The 20,154-nt window shown below is 37.7% G+C and overlaps 1 protein-coding gene across 1 annotated transcript; it reads left to right on the top strand.

Moving 5' to 3' along the window:
• The first annotated feature begins 3,953 nt into the window (after positions 1–3,953).
• LOC141363331 (dynamin-1-like) lies at positions 3,954–14,264 on the top strand. The gene is made up of 5 exons (XM_073865969.1): positions 3,954–3,965; positions 4,063–4,233; positions 4,321–4,562; positions 4,640–4,834; positions 13,738–14,264. Exons 1-5 carry the CDS (start codon positions 3,954–3,956, stop codon positions 13,802–13,804), a joined length of 687 nt encoding a protein of 228 aa, XP_073722070.1. The 3' UTR covers positions 13,805–14,264.
• The last annotated feature ends 5,890 nt before the right edge of the window (positions 14,265–20,154 follow it).

The raw sequence follows: 20,154 nt of genomic DNA on the forward strand, positions 1-20,154 counted from the left end.
TAGCCAACAATACATTATATGGGTCAAAATAAAAATATGCCAAAAATGATTAGGATATTATGAAAAGATCATGTTCCATAAAGATATTTATATCAAATATTATTTATCGTTAGTAATATGTGTTGCATTTGGACCACTTTAAAGGTGATTTTTTTTGCACCCTCAGATTCCAGATTTTCAATTAGTTGTATCTCGGCCTCCTATCCTAACAAACCATACATCAATGGAAAGCTTTTTATTTAACTTTTGTGGTCACTACATAAATGTTAACTTCACCAAAAAGAAAAAAGAATGCGTATGAGATGTATGAGATGAGATGTGTCAGACATGAACAGACGTATTCTTTTGTTCTTTCATTGTCTTCCTCTGACTGTACTCGACTCTTCATATAATCCATCACTCTCAATCCCTCCTTCGCTTTCTCAAATCTGGCCCAGCAAAAGGAAAACTGTGAGTCATGATGTGTGTGCGTATGTGAGACAGACTTCAGAGATGACGTCATCCTCACGTGCGCCGTGGCAACTGCATGATATCTGATGTTGAACACCTGTACCAGCTGTCATATGTACCTGGCCAACAGGAAACACTTTACACATTCGGAAACCCCCCGACGTTCATAAAACACAGACTTTTGCTTGTTTAACGTAGAGGAGAATTTTTTGTAACTTTTAATTTTACTTCTCAAAAACTTTGCTCAGAAGTCAAAACATCAACATTAACATTTAAAAGTCAAAGACCTCGAATATAATGTAAAGTTTATGTAAAATAAACTCTTTCCTGAGCTATAATATTCTCATTTTACAGATCTCTATAAGAAGTAACATCTGAGTAATATACTGTACTGTAGTTTTCCTTTCTAAAGCTCTTTATCCATGTTAGCGTGAAGGAGAACCGGCATCGCACCTCTCGTAGTCTCTGCAGCTGGAGGTGTCGCAGCTTTTTTAGTCTCGCAGCTGGTCAAGTCTGGAGGTCAGTGTGTTTTTATGGGCGGTTGAATGAGGCGCTACAGCAGGGCGTGGTACTCGCTCTGGTGGCAGGGGAATACCGGGCTGTGCCCGCCGGGCTCCGGGCCCCTTACGGACCGCCAGATGGCTGTGGTGCACCAGTCAGGCTGAAGTCTGCGTCGCCCGCCCGCCCTGACGGTTTATTTTAGGTCTGACGGCTCTAATCAGTTCCAGCCGTGTGTGGCGGAGAAAAACCTCTCTCTTAAATTTATATATAGTTCATACACACACACTTTCCTCTGCAATGTTACTGATGCTTTCTTAATTGTGTTTGATCAGTCAGTCATCTGTATTAATATTAGGGATGTATCGGCCTATAATCTGTATTGGCAGATAAAAGCATTTTTCCCAACATCCGATGTTTAGGGCAGATTATATCCTGGCGTTTAAAAACTCATACTGTATGATTATTTTGAATAAGGTGACAATGATAGGAGTAAAAAACTAAACTATCGGAAGATGTCATTCCAGGTAATTTAATCTGAAGAAACTTCAGCATGTAAAGTGTCCGGCAGTGTTTGAGTTACAGACATAAATCCTGCGGCTTGAGGAGAAACTCAATGATCTGACTGATGGTTTCTGCCCGATAAAACAGCCAAGAACATTTTGTCGACTCATATAGGAGCCGAGTCAAATCTACAGACCAGAATATGACACAGACTCTTGACTTTTAACCGAATAGCCACCCAGAAACCCAACCAGTCCCGACTGACCCTAGAACCCGCCAACCGACGCATTGAAAACCACTCCGGACACCTTAGCAATCACATAGCAACGCTGTAAAAATGTTAAAGTACACCACTTTGAAATGATTTTAGTCTAGATCTGTGATTCATTTCTGTTTTGTGTACATCTGTTTCTTGGTTTTGTTCTTTATTTGCCTTCGGTTCTGTCGCCTTCGTTTATAATCAAATTCTAGTTGTTTTATTGGCACGACAGAATCGTATCAAACTTCACTGAAACACAATAAACTGCATATCTCTCTCTCTCTCTCTCTCTTTCTCTCTCTCTCTCTCTCTCTCTCTCTCTCTCTCTCTCTCTCTCTCTCTCTCTCTCTCTCTCTCTCGCTCTCTCGCTTTCTCTGCTGCCCTCTACAGGAGAAAGAGAAGAAGTACATGCTGCAGGTGGACAATCTGAAGTTCAGAGATGTGGAGAAAGGTTTCATGTCCAGCAAACACATTTTTGCCTTGTTCAACACTGAGCAGAGGTCAGTGGTAATACAGCACGACATGAATTATAAACCAAAAATCTGACACTGGCAGCCATCATTTACTGTACCAAATCTATTTAAGATGTCAATATGAACTTTTCAAATATAATCCCTGCTGAAAAACAGCTACAACCAGTCTGGTGGTTGTGGCTAGAAGGGTTACAACAACGGCCAAAATCTTGTGAAATTTCACTAGATGAACACATCTAGAATAGTTGGTTTTGATTATTTTTTTCAGAAATAATGTATATTAGCAATATGAACTCATTCCCCGCAGGATTTTTAAAAAAAAGGTGCCAGTCAGCAGCAGTATTTTTTATGATTTTCACAAAAGTCTAATGCCTTCCAGAAAATGTTCTTCTTTAAATATCAAATGAAAGAACAGATAGTTTATTTCTTTTTAACAATAAAAAACACACATTTCATCATATCTTCATTTCTTCTCTCACATATGGGTAGGTTTCTTGAAAAATACCAAATTTTGAGCAAAAAGCTAAGATAATTGTATTACTTTTGTTATACATGGAGGGGACATGGAGCAAAAATTAAATAAAGTTTAGTTTCGCGTGCACACGTGAAACTACCGCGTGCACACGTGAAACTACCGCGTGCGCACGTGAAACTATTGCGTGTGCACTTGAAACTATCGCATTTAGTTTTGCATGCTCAGGGGAAACTTTTGCGTGCGCACAGGAATCTTTCACTTTCACCTGTGCGCGCGCGAAAGTTTCACGTGAGCACGCAAAACTAAACTTTTGATTTTTTTTACTCCAATGTCACCTTAGGGGCTCGGTAGAGATCAGATTCAGAACACACACAGAGTTTTTACTGTATTTAACTGAGTAAATGCTTCAGTTTTTTTAAAGTTGGGTAATAGCACCACCTGGTGGAAAACAGCGGAAATACAGATTGCCGTAAAAACTCGTCATTGGCAGTAAAGCAGTTTTCTCTTAATTGACGAGATAACTCGTCCATGGCGGGGAAAGAGTTAAAGGCACATATGCCCATTTTTACAAGATGATATAAGTCTTAGGTGTGCCTATAATATTTTCATGTGTTAAATGCGAATGAGTTACACCTCCTCACTCCTTTACTAAAAGACAGTGAGCGCTTTTGGTAAAATACTAATCTGATTTCTATGAATACAGCCTGAGACAAAAGTATCTTTAGCCGCATTAGCGCTACAACATGCTAGCAAACACATTTAGAAAAACTTTTTCAGGCAGCGGCCGTAGGCGGGGCTTTATCAGTGTGACATCACATTGACAAGAGAATCAATACACCATGTCTAATGAGACTACTTTGGTTTAATGGGGATTAAACAAGAAGGAGAGGGTGGATTTTTTTGTTTTTTCATTGTTCAGTGTTTTTTCAACACACATTTATGTCCACACACCTTGTAAAAGTGGATTTTGCATCATATGTGCCCTTTAGCTGTACAAATATTTGTATTTGGATTGAAAACCGATTATATTAATTATAATAATTATATATAATTATATAACCGATTTTAATGCATCTTACAGGAACGTGTACAAGGACTACAGACAGTTGGAGTTAGCCGTTGAGAGTCAGGAGGAGGTGGACGGATGGAAAGCTTCATTCCTGCGAGCTGGCGTCTACCCTGAACGTGTGATGGTGCGTTCATCTGCTTAAATCTTTAACATAAACAAAGCATCATTCAGTTATGAATTTGAGAAACATTGTTTGAATGTTTTTTTTCTCTTCCTGTCTTTTCTATGTCCTGTGCTGTAACACAAGGAGAAAGATAAGGTATGATCATTTAGTTGTTATTTTTATTTTCCATTTCTCCCAATGTTCTCCGTCTCATTGTTTCCATGTGTGCAGAGCGACGCAGGTGAGGAGAACGGTTCAGATGGTTTCATGCACTCCATGGATCCACAGCTGGAGAGGCAGGTGGAGACCATCCGTAACCTGGTGGACTCCTACATGGGCATCGTCAACAAAACCGTACGAGACCTGATACCCAAGACCCTCATGCACCTCATGATAAACAATGTAAGTAGCCTGATATCAGAACATCACCTGAAAGTTTCACCCAAAATCAGCTAGACTGATCTGTGTGTTTTCTCCATGTATGTCTAGACTAAAGAGTTCATCAATGCCGAGCTTTTGGCTCAGTTGTATTCGTGTGGAGATCAAAACACCCTCATGGAGGAATCGGCAGAACAGGCCCAGCGTCGAGATGAAATGTTGCGAATGTATTTCGCTCTTAAAGAAGCGCTGAACATCATCGGAGACATCAGCACCACCACTGTCACCACAGCTCTGCCTCCACCCGTGGATGACTCGTGGCTTCAGGTGCAGCGCACCGGCTCTGGAGGACGGTATGTTTAGATAGATAGATATTTTAAGGATTGTTTAAAACCAAACCGATTCACTATGGAAGTCACGTCTCTCTCAGCTCTCCAGCCACAAGTCCGACTCCTCAGAGACGAGCTCCTCCTCCAGGTCCTCCTGGACGTCCAGGTTCTCGTGGTTCGGCCCCGGGTCCTCCAGCCGCAGGTGGGCCGCCCGTTCCGTCTCGTCCAGACCCCTTCGGTGGGGCTCCTCCTCAGGTCCCGTCCCGGCCTAACCGTGCCCCCCCGAGCGTGCCAAGGTAAGACTACCGTTTGTAGTGTTGCAGTGATGTTGAAAACTTTACATTGGAGAGAAATAATATGATATGCTCAGCTGTAGTTCAGATGAACTGGTCCTACAGTCTAACACAAACATTTGTTTGCTCTCAGTCGTGGAATGTGAACTGCTAACCAGTGCGGTGGTGTGGGTGAGTTAACCGGTCACCATACCAACGTTTAAACGATAAGAAATCGCTATAGTTTTTAAACAAATTCAGACGTCCTGCTTCTAAGTCATGTTATCGTTCAAACGTTCATCTTTGAATGTATCACCACCACATATAACTGTGAGGGTCTTGTCTGCAGTTTACTCCGACAGCCACGACATTATTAAACATAAACCTGCCTTAAAGGGGACATATCATGAAAATATGACTTCATGTTTAAGTGCTATAATTGTGTCCCCAGTGCTTCTATCAACCTAGAAAATGTGAAAAAGATCAACCCAGTGAAACATTCTCTGCAAGCATGTGAAAAATAGGTCATTGAATTTGGCTCCCCTTGTGATGTCAGAAGGGGATTATACCGCCCCTTAATCTGCACTATCCAACCACGACACTGCCAATCAGCTCGTTTGCATTTAAAACGGCACATTTTTGCTCACACTTACAAAGTGCAATTTTATCATGATATAATAAATGATCTATATGGTATTTTAATCATAGAACTTCACATATGTACTCTGGAGACACCAAAGATTTATTTGACATCTTAAAAAGTGAAATGTCCCCTTTAATGCACGACAGCAGTGATAAGCACCTGACTCACCTGCTGGGTCACCAGTACTTGTTTTGGTATATCCAAACACAGATTTAATACTCAGGCATTGGTTTAGTACATTAAGTCAACACATCTTGTGTAACAGTAAGAGACGGAGAGATAGATGAGCAGAGACATCAGCACTAAACTGAAGCTGAGCTCTCGAGTTTCTTTGTATTTGTGGCTGAAGTTTTTCTGTTGCTTGTGATGTGCGATACGCATCTAACACTGTGTCCTAACTAGACGCGATGACTCCAGCGAAATAGACATTTTGTCTATACTGAACACATACTGAACGTCACGTCTAGTTAGGACATCGATGATAATGTCTGGACGTGGTCCTGACAGCCACACACACGCGTTTTATATTGTGAGTTTTTCTAATAAATGATTTACAGGCTGAACTACAAAACCTCTGTCTTTTAGAAAAACGATCCTGGAAGTTTATCTTTATAAATGGTGGGAATGATTATCATACATTAGATTTGTCACAATTGGGTTCATTCACATTTATTTACCCTCATGTTGATTAAAGGTCCACTGTGTAGATTATTAGCGGCATCTTGTGGTGAGATTGTGAATTGCAACCAGTGGCTCAGTCCACGGCTCACCCCTCCCTTTCGAGACGTTTCGAGCCACTACAGGACAAACATGTCATCGTCTGAGACAGGGGTCTCCAACATAGATATGTATAAAGGCTATGTCTCGCCTGCGCTGCTGGCCAATTGAGTGAAACGTCCGCATTTGGCGGCCATCTTACCACAGGCAGCTCGCTCACTCGTAGCATTAAGTTTTAATGGTGCAGGTACTTTTAAATGTCCCTTGAAGTTTATATATATAGTTTATATACTGCTGACCTATTTCAACTATGTCATCCAGGTGATGACGTTAGAGACTCCGCCGTAATACATCTAGCTTTTATACATATCTATGGTCTCCAAGCCAAGCTAATATGAAAGATATGTAATAAATAAATATTACAATTGAGACTATGTGCGTTGGTGGGCAGCTCACAGACTCTATGCGGGCTATCTGGTGCCCAGTCTCAATTGTAATATTTATTTATTACATATTTTTTATAGTAGCTTGGCTGGGTTTACGTATGTTAACAGTAAAACATAAAAGTTTTTAATAGACTATATCAAAAAGTAGCCATCCATTTTATCTATTGTGGGAGCCCTTTCTCACAAAAACGTTGGAGACCCCTGAGACAATGTAGTGACGAAATGCATCTATAGAGAAGTTTGTCCTTTTAGGGCTACTGTAGAAGCATGACAGCGACTTTCATGTAAAGTGACCCGTGGTGTGGAGATAAAAATGGAAATATGAATGGTGTATTGCAGGGGTCATTCATAACATTCATAAAAGAAGCCAAGCTGATATAAAATATGTAATAAATAAATATTACAATTGAGACTATTAATAGAATGTGCTTTGGCGGGGACCTCACAGACTCTGTGCGGGCAACTTGGTACCCGCAGGCACCATGTTGGAGACCACTGATATAAGGTCTTTATACACCACTGATAATATAGTTATGCAGGTTATATTGCATTTCTGTCAAGATATCTTCCTAAAAGTTGACACACAATGAATTTAGTTTGACCTACATTTCAGGTCGTAAGACATATGATCAAATAGATTTGAATTATTTAAGGTTAGAGATGCCAAATCTTATGTTTAGGTGACATCTTTACACAATGTTTATCAGAGGAAGATTTTTAGTGGCTGAAATCTTTAATTTAGTTCAAAGGCTTCAGAAGACTTGGGAGGAGTTGTTCAGATGACTTTTATTCTAGGTTTTTGTCAGTATAGAGCTTGACAACCTCACCAGCCCAAATCCACAACCCATTCTCACTCCCCAAGGCGTCAAAATCTGAAGCATGTTCAAACGCCTTCAGCGTCAGTATGAAGACGCGAAGGGTGCCCCTATCTATGCGTCACTATATCGACGAAATGGGAACTCCGTTGCTTTCATGCTAATCCCTCAGCGTCGGATATAGACGACAGGGAATCTCGGAAGGTGATGCCGTCACGTTATGCGACAATCGGCAGGATCATGCCGCTTCTGGTTGGTAATTACTCAATTTTTGTTCCAAATTTTTACCATTGTCGCTTGGGGTTGGGGTTAGAACGACTTTCTGTTACATAAAATTACATCCTAACCCAAACCCAACTCTAACCCTAACCCGAAGCGACAATGGTTTAAAAATCAGAAGACAAAAAGTATAAACCAATACTGACATCCTAACCCAAACCCAAACTCTAACCCCAAGCAACAGTGTCTTAAAAATTGAAAAAAAATGTAGTAGTTACCGTCCAGAAGCGGCATGATCCTGCCGATCGTCGCATAACGTGACGGCATCACCTTCCGGGATTCCCTTTCGTCTATATCCGACGCTGAGGGATTACATGAAAGCAACGGAGTTCCCATTTCGTCAATATAGTGACGCATAGGGGCACCCTTCGCGTCTTCATACTGACGCTGAAGGCGTTTGAACATGCTTCAGATTTTGACGCCTTAGGGCAGGGGTCTTCAACTACTTTTCTTCGGGGGCCAGATTTTAAAATTGTAAATATGACGCGGGCCAAACTTTTACCCCTATGTTTACTTTTGATATATTTTTTACTTTTACCATATATGTGTGTGTGTTGTTGTCATTTTTGTTACTTTTGTTGTAGTATATTTGAAAAAAACATATTAAAAACATGCATTTTCAAAAAAAAAAATAAATTAAAAGCCTTTTAATTACTGAAAAATCATATTTTCTTTATTAATATTTAAAAACAATTGCAGTTTAACATGTAAGAGCCAAATGTTAATAGTAAAAGTGTAAAAGATCAACACTCCTAAACATATTTTGTTTATAACTGTTTACTTTCATTAATTGTTACATGTCAAGTATTCACAACATATAGCCAGTCTTCTCCTAATGCCTAAAATTTCACTACATGTTTTCTTTTTTAATATTTTATAGATACATAGGCTAAACAGCCTTTCCATTGTACATTACAAACAGATATAAATGTCGGAAGTTCGCCCCCTAGTGGCAGTCGTAACGAAAATGTAGTTTAATCGTAAATCTGTCATGGGAGAGAACCTTTAATCTACGAATATATATATAGTTAATAATTTACCAGTAATTAAAGTATTCAAATGTTACTGATAAAGTAAAACAAAACATAATTAATAACTTTAACTTTGCACACAGTTTTGATTGGAACACACTGAAATACATCACTTCCGGTCGCCGCGTCACATGCGTGTAGTCGCATAACGTTATTTTCTTGAATGCATCCAAAGCTCGAATTGGATCAGATAATTACGCACCCGCAGATGGTTGGCACCCCACACAGCCCCTTTCTGTGTTGTCTTGTACAGTGTAAAGGTAAAAGTAACCACGCTGAATTTAAATCAGACTATGGTCGTTTCTCAATAAGGCTGCAGCCTCCGGAGGTCGCATTTTGCATACGTCATTAAGTCTAATTTCAGAATTTAACAATTATAAAGTTGACTATTATTCTTAGTTAATCGTAAATTGTTGTAATATGCTTATGATTTGTGAATGTAATGATCAGTTAACTTAAACTTGATGACGAATGAAGTCTGCATATGCGACCTCCGGAGGCTGCAGCCTTCCGATTGAAAAACGGCCAAAGGTGACCGGCGGGCCGGATAAAGATGATTGGCGGGCCGCACTTGGCCCGCGGGCCGCCAGTTGACTAGCCCTGCCTTAGGGAGTGAGAATGTGTTGCAACATGTGTTGCAATCCACCTTCATTATACTGTATGTACTTTAAGAAACCTGATATTCATCACTAATAACTCCTCATTTGGATCAACATTAGAAACGCTTTAAAACAACGTGAGGGTAAATAAATGACATCATTATTTTAGGTTTATTATATAAGCTTACATCGAGGTTTTGTACTTCAGTTTCATGTTGAGATGTTAACACGTTGCTTCTTCTTCCTCATTACGCCGTCTGCACTCCTCCTCCTCCTCCTCCTCCTGATAATTATTATTTTTCACAGAATTACAATCAGTGATCAATGAAGATTAATGCTTCTGGTATGTCTGCAGTTCGCTTATCATTCGCATCCACCTGGACTGCCCGCTGTCACAGAGACCCTCAGAAACAAACACAACACACAAACAAAACATCAGTAACATAATCAATGCATATTAGTCTACGAAACAACTTTAAAGGCTGAGTGTGCGATTTTTGAGAAACGCTTTGGAAAAGTGAGTCGGGCCGACTACCGAAACACACTTGTAGCCAATCAGCAGTAAGGGGCGTGTCTACTAACCGACATCGTTGCCTGGGTTGTGTATGTGTGTGGCGGGTCTATCAACAGAAGGTCCAGATTCTATTGGGGTAGGGACGTGTTTGTTTAGGTGATTTCAAATGTCAACATTGGCTTTCGGAGATCATGCACCCCACCTTTAACATTAGTGATAGACAGTGAACTGAACCCAGCTATTAGCATCTATTAGCCGTCCAAACACAGTGCAGACGTCTAGGCTTAAACAAGCCAATACGTTTTAAATACGTCTAAAAATAAATGAAATTTAAGAAATAAATAAATGAAAGCAATAATCACTGTTGACTTTGCTTACATGATGGAATATCAGACATCTCGCTAGTTATTTAGGCAAAAATTACATGCAGTTTATTTTTTAGAAGTGGGTTACTCATAGCCGGACTGTATCAGGTCTATAGTTAACCTAGACGGTGAAATGATGACTAGTGCTTGCTGCGCTACTAGTTTTTAAAATATATTAAGTTTTAACCTTTTAACCATATATTAACATTTATTTCAAATTGTATTTCAGGGGCAACAAATACATTTCTAATTTTACAACACATATGGTAAAAAATATATTTTTCCTGGATAAAATATAAAAGTATGTATAACATATAAAATTATAAGTATATTTTTACAGTTGAAAATATATTTATTTTAATCTTTTCAAACATTCACCCTAAAAAACAGAATGGTTTTTATTTTTATTTAAACATTGGGTTAATTTTACTTCATAAATATTATTATTTTATCTTAATTTTATTTGTTACTTTATTGCAGATGTCAATTACACTACAAAACACATGCCAACATGGTGTCTCCTTAACATTACATGTGCAATACAGTTTACCGCAAAAAAAATCTTATTCACAATAAAAATATATTTATAAACATTTATTTCACCAGAAAAAAACTAAATGGAGTCTGTCCTGATGATGCTAAAATCTTCCTTTATTACAATATGTTATTTGCTTAGGTTTTTGTAGGCTTTGGAGTAAAAACCTCACGTAAGTCATATATTTAAGACGAAAATGTCAGATTTTGATTAAAGCAGGCATTTAAAACATAAAAAAGTAACAAACATATTGACGATCCTGTGGGCATAACAAACAAGCTAGTGATAGCAGTGCATGTAATAACAATTCACATCTTGTAAACTGGACTTTTGTTACATATATTTGCTTTTTCTAGTAATGGTTTTATGGATAAATATTAATACCAACCTTGTTTTTAAATTTGTCTGTGTAAAAACCGCTGCCTCTCTACGCCTGAAGTGAATTCAAACATTAATTCAAAAGAGTTGGGTAATGCGCCGCAGATGGGGGGGTTGCATTCATCCAACGGTCAACCCAAATATTAACCCAAATATTGGGTAACACAAAACTACCAAAAAACTATCAAAAATGAATTAAAAGACTCGAAAGGCTCAACCCAGCGTTTGGACAGGTTGAGAGAGAAAAAGTTTAGTCATACATCTTTCAGACAGCAGCAGCATCTCTCTGATGGTCTCTGGGACAGACGACAGATTTTCTGGGACACTGCATGAACCTTCAGTATATAACACATCCGATTAATGTTTTGGGTTCGATTCACCTTAAACCATATTTTCACTAACTGAGAGTTTACATTATATACTATGGTAATCTAGAGCACGTCACAGAGGTTTTATGGAAAACTTAGGTTGGTTTGGACCCAAAGCATTCTTGTAAGCTTTTCCCAAAAGCAGTTTGCACGATTTATTAATGTTTTTAAGAAATTAGAGGAACAGGTCTCAGGTCAGATTTTGGAGGTTATGTGTTTAAACGTCAGATCCCTGAATGTGACACTGTACTGTGTGCGTTTCATTATTATTTAAGTTCACATTTATTCATTTTTCCTTTTGCAACCTCTGAGCTCAGTTCACAGGTGCTGGTCATATAATTAGATTATCATCAAAAAGTTCACTAATTCCATTCAAAAAGTGAAACTATTATTACCACATCTTTTCCTTCCCTTCGCCTCTCTATTGGACACTCTGTGAACAGCCAGCCTCTTTTGCAATGACTTTTGTGTCTTGCCCTTCTTGTGCAAGGTGTCAGTGGTCGTCTTTTGGACAACTGTCAAGTCAGCAGTCTTCCCAATGATTGTGTCACCTACAGAACTAGACTGAGAGACCATTTAGAGACCTTTGCAGGTGTTTTGAGTTAATTAGCTGATTGGAGTGTGTCTTCAAAGGTTTCTTCAATATTGAACCTTTTCATAATATTCTAATTTTCTGAAATGTTGAATTTGTGATTTTCCTTAGTTGTCAGTTATAATCATCAAAATTAAAATAAATATTTGAAATATATCAGTCTTGTAATGAATGAATATAACACAGACTGATATATTTCAAATGTTTATTTTAATTTTGATAACTGACAATAAGGAAAATCACAAATTCAGTATCTCAGAAAATTAGAATATTGTGAAAAGGTTCAATATTGAAGACACCTGCCACACTTTAATCAGTTAATTAACTGCAAAGGCATTTAAATGGTCTCTCAGTCTAATTATGTAGGCTACACAATCATGGGGAAGACTGCTGACTTGTCAGTTGTCCAAAAGACGACCACTGACACCTTGCACAAGAAGGGCAAGACACAAAAGTCATTGCAAAAGAGGCTGGCTGTTCACAGAGTGTCCAATAGAGAGGCGAAGGGAAGGAAAAGATGTGGTAAAAATAGTTTCACTTTTTTAATGGAATTAGTTAAATAAATCAACTTTTTCAATTATATGACCTGCACCTGTATCTCGTACACCCATCGTTATATCTTAGCTCTCTTACTGAAACACATCCACACGAGCACACGTCTGCGAGCTTTAGGGTGAAACTGAACAGTGGGGTCAAAGGTCAGATGTTGAGTGTATTACATCCACATCTTCATAGCATTTCATCTGTGGATGGATTGATTTCTGAATGCTGTTCATCATCTCCGTTTGCTGTGTAAAGAATTAATTAAAAATATGATTAAAATAAATAATAATATGAGTTGTGCGCTGAATGATCACATTGGTTACATTCTGTGATTTGCTGCCAATCTATAACTTTAAAGGAAAAAACTGGGTTATACTGCATAGATTTTGGATTGGTAGACAATCCCCAAATTTTTTCAACAAATGTAAAATTGGAATATAAGTAAGCATGTTTTAAAAAAAATGAATAACCCATGGTTGGGTCAAATATGTACAGAGCCCCTAAGGGGACATGGAGCAAAAATAAAGTTTAGTTTCGCGTGTGCATGTCAAACTATTGCGTGTACACGTGAAACTATCGAGTTTAGTTTCAAGTGCACACGTGAAACTATTGCATGTTCACGTGAAACTATCGCGTGGGCATGTGAAACTATTGAGTTTAGTTTCGCGTGCGCATGTGAAACTATCGCATGCTCACGTGAAACTTTTGCGTGCGCACGCGATAGTTTCAAGTGAGCACGCGAAACTAAACTTAAAAAAAATATTCTGCACATGAAAGTTCCACGTGAGGCTCGGTAAATATAGATAAACCAAAGCATTGGTTTAAATTAACCTAAAAAATAAATATATTTGCTTTTAATTTTAAATTTGTTTTTAATTTTCTTTAAAGAGTTTTTGGAGGAGGCAAAATCTAAAATCTATACAGTATATCAGTTTTTTCCTTGTAAGATTGACATGCCATGTTTTAAATTTTTTTATAAAAGTAAATAATATAAACTTGTAAAAAAAAGTTGTGATTGTGTGTGTGTGTGTATGTGTGTGTGTGTCGTCTGTAACTCACTCATCTTCCTCTGTGTTCCTCTGTGTCTGTGTTCCCATGGCAGTCGACGACCCCCGGCCTCACCTACTCGACCCAACAGACCCACAGACTCCTCCCTCTTTGACTATTAGCTCCTCCCACACGTGACAGACAACAAGGACAGACACACCCATCCAACCAGAACTTCTCCCCTTCCTGCTGTCTTAAATAAGCTAATGCATACAGTACCCAATACAGCTATACAGTTCACAATCAGCTGAATAACACAATGTCAAAAAATAACAACCGTGTGTCATAAATTACCCTAATATTTATTTCAAGTTTTCCTAGTGTTTGGATTATATAAAGTAAAGTTATGAGAAATGACACAAGCCACGAGAGGATGTGGATTACAGTAATTTTACAACGAATAGACTTAAAACCACTTAAAATTACTGCAAAGCAAATAATCTCATGGCATGTTGTCATTTACTCACAGCTCAACATCTGTAAGCAAGCATGCCGACCTCAGAAACGTCTATTTGTCATTGATTTAAATATTGCATATTGGTGTAATGATACATTTAAAATAAACGAATATGCTTGAACTGACAGGGACTGCTGAATGTTTTCTCTGATTTCCGCTGCTTGTTTTTCTCTCATATTCACGCTTTATTTTCTGCACTGATAGCAAACGCTTTATATCCAGCGGCTGATGCATTATCTCTCCAAAGTGTGATCTGGAGTCTTACAGATAACTGCATCTTCTGGAATAAGTTTGCTCACCTGTATTTCTGTACATTATGTTGGACTCTTTTTGTTTTTTTGTTTTCGGGCTGCAGTGGTCCTTAAGCTCACAGGCCAGAAGACGACACCAAACTCCCCTGAAGGGTAATAAACTTTCTATAGGAACCCACTGAGGTTCCCTTCTCATCAACTGAGGTTCCCTTCTCATTATGTAGACTGAAAAACTCATAAAGATTCCAATATTTCACTAATATGAACATTAAACATTGCATTAGATAACAAAATATCAACAAAATACTAAAAGTGTGCTATAGTATCTTCAAAATGATCTTTATAATAAACCACCTGCTTGTAATTTTGTTATCTAGTACAATGACATTTAAAAGATGTCACTTAAAGGGACACTCCACTTTTTTAAAATATTCTTATTTTCCAGCTCCCCTAGAGTAGGGTGACCATACGTGCCATTCTTCCCGGACGCATCCCGTCCAGGATTGTGTGTTCGTCTCCCGGAAGTCATATTTGTCGACCGCATACGTCATAGAGGATTATTATTATTATTACAGAAAAGCAACTGTTACATTTTAAGGTAAGAATGAAACTACGATTGTATATCTTATGTTTTTAACTGAATGGCGTATGCCGTCAACAAATACGACTTCCGGAAGACGCACCGAAATCCTGGACGGGATGCGTCCGGGAAGAATGGCACGTATGGTCACCCTACCCTAGAGTTACACATTTGATTTTTATTGTTTTGGAATCCATTCAGCTGATCTCCGGGTCTGGCGCTAGCACTATTAGCATAGCTTAGCATAATTCATTGAATCTGATTAGACCATTAGCATCATGCTAAAAAATTAACAAAGAGTTTGGATACTTTTCCTATTTAAGAGTTGACTCTTCTCTGTAGTTACATTGTGTACTACGACCGACGGAAAACATGGCTGCAGCAGGCAAAGTGATATTGCGCAGCAGCCGAAATTAGTCCCCTTAGTAACTTTCAATGGCAGGGGACTATTTTCAGCCACTGCGTAAAATCATTGCGCCTCCTGCAGCCATGTTACGGCAGCAAAGTCCTTGATTATTACGCCAGAATGAGAGTTTAGTTCATAGTCATATCTGTCTAGAAAATCACTTCTTTTAATTTTCCGTCTGTCTTATTGCGCTACGTAACTACAGAAGAGTTAAGTTTTAAATGGGAAAAATATTGAAACTCTCTGGTTATTTTTTAGCGCAATGCTAATGGTCTAATCAGATTCAATGGATTATGCTAAGCTATGCTAAAAGTGCTAGCGCCAGACCCGGAGATCAGCTGAATGGATTACAACTCTGTTAAACTCTAAAGGAGCTGGAAAATGAGCATATTTAAAAAAAGTGGAGTGTCCCTATAAGTGCATCACATTCATCTGGGTGATTCTCACGAAAACTTGGTTTTAAAAATGTCAAGCATGAAAATGTAAAAATTGCTTAAATTTACTTTTTTCCCACCAGACATTGAAAAACAAATTCTGGAGTAAATGGGAACATTAATTTAAAAACTTTTACTTATCATTTAACACTTTTTGTAACATAATTTAAAAAAACCTGAAAGAACATAATTTGGAGATTCTGCACATGCATTTAAAATCAAAGTATTATGCTTCTATTAATTAAATTAACATTTAATAAGCATCTGTTGTGGTAATGATAATCAAAATGTCGTGTAAGCATTCTGACAAGACAATATTTCAAATTAACTGTAAAAAATGATCTTACCTGGTAGCCATCTTGAAGTAACTGGTCCATGTGCTTGGTCACTCAAAATCAAACTTTATTAAAATTCTGTATGTGTGCTTAAACTGTTCTCAAAAAGTGTTGCGGGGGATGAGAACATCAGGCATGGACACATCATTTTCCTAATTTTTCTTCATTATTATTATACATGAATATTCAGTAAATATTTTTTCTGTCATTTAAAGTAGTCTAGCAAAACATCCATTTATTTTTTTTTCTTAATATTTTTGTGTTAATTTGATTAAATTACAACATAACGCATGTTCAAACACAGTCGGACACATTGCGGTAATGAGAATTTCAGCAGAAAATGAGATAAAATTTACAATTATAAATTCTTATGTTGAAATCACACATTGTGCAAGGTAGAACACAGTATTGTGTTAATTCTGATGCTTTTTAATGTTACTATATTACACATTTTAAAGCTAAAATCATTAGTGCCGTGGTGTTTCAATGGTTTCGTGAGAATCATCCATCTACTTAAATATATATATCATATATGATTTAAAGATGGCTGTTTACTTCAATAATATTAGTTATGAATAGACGTTATTTTACTGTATACACATCTACACAGGAGAGTGTGTTTTGTCTTCTGGACTCGGGTCAGTCTTTAGTGTGAGGTTTGGTTTGGTTTGGTTTGTTTCAACACTTATGTTTGTTTCGTTTCCTTTTCTGCTTTTGCGGCTCATCCAGCTGAACAAGAGCAACATCTCTCGTCCCAACAGTCCCTCCTTCTGTTTCTTTACATCCTGATAAAAACAAACCCACCAGCACCCCAGCAGCAACACCGGCAACAGATACACAGAAGATGGAGGAACTCAACGAACCTTCAGATGTTTCTTCTAATAACATCATTGATGGTCATCCACGGAGGTCAATAGCTGAAGAAATAGATCCTGGTCATGGTGATACCATCTCTCTTTGTTTAAACCTTATTTCACAACCCTTCAAACTTTTACATCCTTTCTTTTTATTTTCCGGCTAATGTTAACAAGAAACCTTTCCTGACAAAAATATGCACCAGTGGTTTTGTTCTTATTTCACCTTAATATACAAATCCCTCATATAGTGCTATAAATGTCCAAAACGTGATGGTGTTATAAAGATTTGATGTATGTTCACCCTAAAAAATTCATAATTAATCATTTATGTAAGTAAATCTGATTCAGAGAGGCTGGATTGAATTACAGAGTGCAATATATTTAAAGATGAGACGTGTTTACATGCAGATCAAATATTCACAACTTTTAAAAAATATATTAATGTGGTTTAGGGTGAACTGGGTGGTTTGATCAGACATTTGTGTTTTAGAATAACTTTCTTTTTTTATTATTTTTAAATGAATAAACTGTGTAATAATGCTAAAGACTGTTGAACATTCAGGTTCACTTTCAGCAGATTCACAAACTCAGAATTAAGCTTACTGCACACTATATACTGCTTACAATAATAAAAAATAGATACATATGTGAAACAGTCCTCATACACTACATTTGTCACATGACCTGCATGTTTATTTTTGTGAGTGATTTCAGATGTTAATGATGTTATTTTGACATTTGTGATTTTATTGGAATTAAAAAAAATTAAACCCAGACAGCAGATGACTCCGGACCGGATCCTTGCCAAAGCCGACAGCTCCGGTGCAGAGTCATCTGATGTCTAGGATACAGTACTTACTGCAGTGTGGTCTAGTAACATACTGCGTATAAAAAAGTCTTATGACAGTCTGTCTTATCTGAGCCACACATTGGATTAAAGGTACTGTAAGTGATTTTAACATTATGCATATTTACCGGCAATCTGGCAAATCAAATTGTTACCGTGGATTCACACCAGCCGCGTTTGAGGCGTCAAAATCGCGTCTAGTTTGCCGATTGAACATTTTGAGTTTACTCACTTCATTCACGCGGAAATTTGCATCATGTGAGGGGCTTCTGCGACTCCACTCGCTTTCTGTAATACCGGTAATAGATCAAGCTCTTGATTGGTTAATGCAGCGCATTTTTCCGCCAAAGTTTGCCACGGGGACGCACAATTCGCGCCATTCGCGCTAACTAGACGGCACACTAAACGCCTCATTCTCGCCGACTTTTTCACATTGACTTAACATTGAAATCAGCCGCGCTTGACACCTCTCTGAAAGCAACATTATGCTACGTACACACCAGACGCGGGGCATCACGTTACTCGCTCTAGATTACTCGCGGGATTTAACTTTGTGTCATGTGAATATTTTGCTCGAGTTGAATATTTTCAACTTTGGCGAAGACGCGTTTGAGGTGAATGGTGCATGTTTTCACGGCAAACGCGCCGCCCATATCGCGTCATTCGCATCGCCCTACATTAGGACGCATCTGTTCATGTCTTTGCATTTACTTTGTATGTAATCTACTTGCGCAAATCGTTGAACTCGCGTCTCGTCACAGTTCTGCTACATACACACCAAATGCGGGGCATCACGTTACTCGCTCTAGATTACTCACAGTATTTAACTTCGTATCATGCAAATTTTTTGCAAGAGTTGAACATTTTCTAATTGGGCGAAGACGCGTTTGAGGCGAATAGCGTGTGTTTTCGCGGCAAACGCGCTGCTGATATCGCGTCATTCACATCACCCCATGCGAGGACGCGGCTGATTGCGTCTTTGCATTGACTTTGTATGTCATCTAATCGCGCAAAAACGTTGAACTCGCGTCTAGTGTGAACCCACAGTTAGCTTCAACAAGTAGATACAGCTTGTTATGTAATGCATTTAAAAGTATTATCTCCCTATTTTATATGGTTGTTACAATGCATAATTTTAGTTTCGGCTTTAAAGCGTAACAAAATGAATAAAATTACTTGCAGCACTTTTAAAAATCTAAAATGGTCGACTTGATCTCTATGTGGAAAAACAATCACAGTATGAGCTTTGCATTAAAATTATGTAAATGTTTTGCCTGTCTATGAATTCATAAATATCACTGCTGGTCTATGCAGAGAAATCTTTCGTTTATTCATATGTTATTTTGTTGAAAGTAATGAAAGTAAGTGCAAGCCTCCACACCAGCGTATTGTATTGTTGTTTGTTTGTTGTAACACTAATGAAATTCACATCACAACATATCGTACCGTATCAACAGGGCGTTTCTGTCCACACTTAAACAAGCAAACCTTATCCTGAATCTGCACAAAGTCTTAGCAAAACCTAATAATGAGAAAAAAATCAGCGTTATTTCAAAGTTAAGTGTTTAATATGGACATATCTTTAATGTTGCGTATCTTTGTGGTGCATTTCTGCATATTGTGCTTCCACTGTTTAGAGACTATAGTGTGTAGACCACGTGTATGATAAATGAATATTAAATTATTATGGTGATTTATTTAAACAAATGCTCATGATAGTGTATAAAATGAGGTGTATTGATATAAACCAGGACTCTCTCTGTTTGGACAGAAAGTTGCGTGTGTGTGTTTGTGTAATATTGTCTTCTGCTCTTGAATGAGTTTGTGTCATTATTAAAGTTCAATGTACCAAACTTTTCCAGTCTCGTCTTTATATATAGGCTCCACTTTTCATAAAATAAGGAAGATACACAAAATGTGTAAACGTGTGTAATACAATTTACAAGTAAAATTTTACTGTTAATTCTTGATATTACTTATATTATGATATTGATATTATGGGTCTTCTACAAGGGTTCTGGGGGTCCTCCAAATATTGTTCGAATGCAATTTTTTTTTATTAAATTAGGCATCAAATAAAAATGTATTAATAATAAAAAATGACACAGATTAAAATAAGGATCTGTACAAAAAAATGTAGCCTGAAATTAAAACAACTTGGTTTTGCAAGTCAACTCAACCTACTATTTACTATTTAAAGTTTTGGTTTGTGAAAAGTTGACATAACTCAAAAAATTAAGGTAACTATTTCAACTTGATTTTATAAGTTAAAGTAACATAAAAATATATGTTGATTTGACAAAAA

The sequence above is a fragment of the Misgurnus anguillicaudatus genome, unplaced genomic scaffold (assembly GCF_027580225.2).
Source record: "Misgurnus anguillicaudatus unplaced genomic scaffold, ASM2758022v2 HiC_scaffold_34, whole genome shotgun sequence".
Lineage (NCBI taxonomy): Eukaryota > Metazoa > Chordata > Actinopteri > Cypriniformes > Cobitidae > Misgurnus > Misgurnus anguillicaudatus.